This window comes from Phaseolus vulgaris, chromosome 1 (assembly GCF_051622355.1).
Source record: "Phaseolus vulgaris cultivar YP4 chromosome 1, ASM5162235v1, whole genome shotgun sequence".
In the NCBI taxonomy this organism is placed as follows: Eukaryota; Viridiplantae; Streptophyta; class Magnoliopsida; order Fabales; family Fabaceae; genus Phaseolus; species Phaseolus vulgaris.
Genome location: NC_143498.1, coordinates 17,045,575 through 17,050,415, shown reverse-complemented (window position 1 = coordinate 17,050,415; position 4,841 = coordinate 17,045,575). Strand labels below are relative to the sequence as shown.

The 4,841-nt window shown below is 34.2% G+C and overlaps 1 protein-coding gene across 1 annotated transcript; it reads left to right on the top strand.

The window, feature by feature from the left end:
• The first annotated feature begins 1,202 nt into the window (after positions 1-1,202).
• LOC137813603 (cytochrome b-c1 complex subunit Rieske-4, mitochondrial) lies at positions 1,203-3,974 on the top strand. The gene is made up of 2 exons (XM_068615951.2): positions 1,203-1,532; positions 3,052-3,974. The coding sequence occupies exons 1-2, from the start codon at positions 1,361-1,363 to the stop codon at positions 3,693-3,695; spliced, it is 816 nt and encodes a 271-aa protein (XP_068472052.1). The 5' UTR covers positions 1,203-1,360; the 3' UTR covers positions 3,696-3,974.
• The last annotated feature ends 867 nt before the right edge of the window (positions 3,975-4,841 follow it).

Below are 4,841 nucleotides of genomic sequence, written 5' to 3'. Positions count from 1 at the left end.
TAGCATAATTGCCATTTAATAGAAGGAGGGCAAAGTAAGAAGTTTAAAATTTGTGGGGTCTAGGAAGAAGTTGGGAGGTACAAAAAGTAATATAGTATGAATTCTAAAACCAGAAAACCGAAAGCATTTTGGGTTGAGCATAAGATTCAAGGTTAAGGCAGTTTCTTCTTGCACCCCACAATATTATACAAAGACAAAAATAATCCTATTATTTTTTAGAAACCCCAAAATGCACATAAGACCCATACTAATTTTTCTTCTTTCATTGCCCACAAATTCCACATACGGATCCCATTTCTCTCTGAACAGCGGCGGCGCAGTTCTATTTCTTAGCACAAGAAGGTGTTTTTTTTTTGTGGTCGGTAGTGTCTCGAATTATCGTTTCTGCAGTTTATATCTAGTATTCCAGATAATGCAGTTCAGTAATCTTACAGAATCTGGAATCCGCATTTGTTTTTTCACATTCTGGATTTGGAAATCCATAAATCTTCTAGATTGGAGAACTCGTAAATCTTCTAAATTGGAGAATCTGGAAATATTTCGGATTGAGGAATCCATAAATCTTCCGGATTGTGGAATCTGTAAATCTTCCAGATCCATCAATCCAAAAGTCAACAATTTATTAACAATTTGCTTCCAAACACTTCCTCTTCTGGAAATCAACATGATTTACTTCCGGATTTATGAATCCGTAGCACACTCCACCACGGTTTCTTTTTCCAAATAAAAGGTCAAGGTCAGTTTTGAGATTTTAAAAATTTAGGGGGTGCGGGAAGAAAAACGTAGGGGTGCAGGAAGAAGAAGCCCAAGGTTAATTCTTCCTGCACACGCTGAACTGTGATCTAGTTTTAAATTTCCAAAATTGTCTTCTATTCTAGAATTAAAAAAATGAAATACAAAAAATACATTTTGGAAAAGCAAAATCCAGAATAAATTTTGTGTTCCAAAAATAAAAATCATATAATTGAAAAATGAAAATCCTATTCTGAAAATAAAATTTGGAAACGTATTCTAGAAAGGAATTTTGAAATCCAGTGTTTCAAAAATCAAAATCCAAAAACATATTTCGAAAAGAAATTTCAAAATTGTTTTGATTAACACCTCTTTTTTTTGTTTAAGGACATCTTTGTCATTTAACGTAAGCAAGGGGTGCAGGTTTAAATTTTCATTGGATGCAGGAAGTAATTGTGAAGATTCAAAATGGTTGAGCCCAGCCCAAAGCGGAGACAAAAATGGCACTGAATAACCACATACGTGACATTTTTGTTTTCTCTTTAGCGAGTTTCGTTGTTGTGTAGAAGAGGTATAATCGCAGGGCGAGAAGCAACGAACGAACGAAAGAGAAGGGTGAAGAAGAAACATGTTGAGGGTTGCAGCAAAGAGGCTTTCGTCTCTCTCCTCCTCTCCATGGAGGGCCAACCACGCCGCCTCCGCGGTTCTCTCTCAGAGCCCCGTCGCGCCGTCCCTTTCCTCAGAGGAACGCAGATCCGACTCGTTTTCGCTCCGACCCGAATTCTTTCTTCCCCTCAGAGGTTAGGGTTCTCCTCTCCTCTACTTCCTTTTATCGATTCATTAGAAGCTTAGAAATGATTCGTTTCGCTCGTAATTTTTTTGGATCGTTCTGTTATTTTAATCTTAGGGTTCTTCTTCTTATGATTATTATCCTTGATTGGATGTTTTTTTTTATGCTTATGCTCATCTCTAAAGCTTAAATTTTTATATGATCGATGTACTTTTGCCCAATTTACATAAGTAGGTTGTAGCATCCGGAGGCATTTCGCGTTTGTAGATTGCAATTTTCTTTGTTCCCTTTGGATGATAGGTTTTGGATTTTTCATGGATATTATGAGAAAATGGCGTGGGATTCGTTCTCGTGTTTTCCTCTTGGAATTGTGAATTTCGATTCCAAGCTAGTTTTTTTGTCTGTTATTTCGTGTCTTGACTTTGTGTAGTACTTTTTTCTTGTTAATTCGTGGGTGAGGTTCGGTTTGAGTTTTCTGTATTCCATTGGTTTGAGGAAGTTTATGCAACCTTGTTGTAGCTGAATGTTTTAAGGTCATATATTCCCTGTCTAAGCAATTTAACTCTTTCTGATGGAAGGTAACTTATTCTGCTTCTATGATGGATGTTTAATTTGATGACTGTTTATCAAAACTAGAAGGGGTACCTATGACAATACAGAATAGTATAGACGGTTTTCTACTCCATCGAATTTTGTTGAAATCAAAGGATGTGGTAAGGGATCCATTTTGGAAATTTAAAGAAAGGTGGTGAAAACAGAAGTCTGTTTTTCCTAGTGGTACGGATGTAATCTAACCAGTCGTAGAAGTTGCTTCCTACCTGTTTTTATTCTTCTATATGTGGGACTACTAATTGGTAAAGTTTCATTGCTATCTTTAAAAATAAAAAGGAAACTATGTAAATAGTTATTAAGTTCTGATTGTTCTATGTGTGTGCCACGTGTATCTATTTGTATTATCACTATAATTTGGCATTCTTCTATGATTTTGTTTGAACAAATTTTTTCAGAAGCATTTATATAGGAAAAGAAAATATGAAGGAAACTGAATAAGCTTCTCCTTTAAGCTAAAATTAGTTTATGCACAAGTTAATTTGTAGTAGTTTCATCATTTCAGCTTCTCCGAGAGTTTATGTTAACTTGTGCATAAAATATATAGGAATTTTTTTTTCTTCTTATTTTTCTTCTCCTATAAGTGTGCTATTCACATATCTATCCTAATAGGGTCTATATTACTGGATCAATGATTTTTGGCAGAATATTTATGATTTCTATTATTTGTTAATTATGCTTATGATTTACCACTCTTTTATGTCGCTGGATGAATACTTAATTGCAAAGTATTTATGAATTTTGTTATTCCTTAACAAGACTTGTGTGTTATGGTGGGCTGAATCTGCAGTTGCATGTTATTTTGGGTTTTTGGTTTTGTAGTTTTAATTGTGATATCTTCATATGTTGATTATTAGGGTTCTGCTTTGTTTAAGGCTTACTTTTTCTTTGATTGATTCATATCATTTTATCTTGTCCAGGTTTTGCTACTGAAGCTCTGATCCACTCTAAAGAAAACAGCCTTATTCCTGAAATTCCTGCAACTGTTGCAGCTGTTAAAAACCCCTCTTCTAAGATTATTTATGATGAACACAACCATGAGCGATTTCCCCCTGGTGACCCAAGCAAAAGGGCATTTGCCTACTTTGTCCTAACTGGTGGCAGGTTTGCTTATGCCTCCTTGGTTCGTCTCCTTGTCCTCAAGTTTGTCCTCAGCATGTCAGCAAGTAAGGATGTTCTTGCCCTGGCTTCACTTGAAGTTGATCTCTCCAGCATTGAGGCAGGGTCTACTGTGACTGTTAAGTGGCGTGGAAAACCAGTATTCATCAGGCGCAGAACAGAAGATGATATTAAGCTGGCAAACAGTGTTGATGTTGCATCTCTTCGTGATCCCCAGGAGGACGCTGACAGGGTAAAAAATCCTGAGTGGCTTATTGTGGTTGGGGTGTGCACACATCTGGGTTGCATTCCCTTGCCAAATGCGGGTGACTTTGGTGGATGGTTTTGCCCATGCCATGGTTCACATTATGATATTTCTGGCAGAATTAGGAAGGGACCGGCACCATACAATCTAGAGGTACCAACTTATACCTTCTTGGAGGAAAACAAGTTGATGATTGGTTGAAAACCTTGGGCTGGTTCGAAGTGGAATGAGTCCACAATTTTTTTGATTTATTGGATAATGTCGAAATGTGCCATGGATATCTTTGGCCTTGGACTTCTCATATTTTATGTTTAGCAAGTGTTATGTAACTCGGAAATTTGAGTATTACTGCTTGACGAGGACTTGTATGAATAATCGCCTGACTTTTTTGCTTCTATGGATGTTTAATATCTGATGCCCTCAGGCATATTGCATTGTATTTTTTGCATATCATCTTCAATAACATTTCTGCTTACCAAATAGGTTGTTTAATACGACATTTTGATGATTGGTTATGCGTTCATTTACAACATTGAGTCTTGTATAGTTGACTTGGTCATATGCTTTTACGTTATGGTATGAAATGGAGTTATCTTTTGAAGGCTCCTTAATCGTAAAACCCCCCTTTTTTTTGGCTTAACTAGTACGTGACCGTTGCACGGTCACGAAGTTTTACAAAAAGTTCAATTTTAAATTATAATATTATAAAAAATCAAAAAATTATAATTTTTTGGTATTATATTGAATCTGGTATTAAAAACACAAATATAAGTACAACAATTATTTAGAATTTAAAATAATTATTAGATGTAAAAAAGATAATTGAAATTAATAAATATGAAATTGACAATTTAAAAAAAATGAAATGAAATATGGTAAATAATAATATTTTGGGATAATTGTTTTGTTTTGAATGTTAACAACATAATAAATATATACATAGTAATAATATGAGTTAGTCATAAATTGGTCCGTGTAAGAATTTTTATTTATTTTAATTTTTTATTACAGTAGAACATTGAACCAATTTAATATTTGTATTGAATAATTTAAAAATTCTATTTATTTTATATTTTTATTGAAATAGTCATTAAATAATTTATGATTTATCTTTCAATTAAATGATCATTTTGGTTTCAATATTTTTTAGAAAAGTACAATTTCGTCATTACATTTCAATATGTTCAGTATGATTTTATAGTTTTTTAAAAAATTTAGTGCAATTCCCCTTATGTTAGAATGTGATTATTATAATAGATTCACCTCAATTCCCTTTTCACTAGTCTTCTTCTCCACGGTTTTTCCTTCTTCTCCCTCTTCTTCTTCTCCTTTCTTCTCTTCCATCTT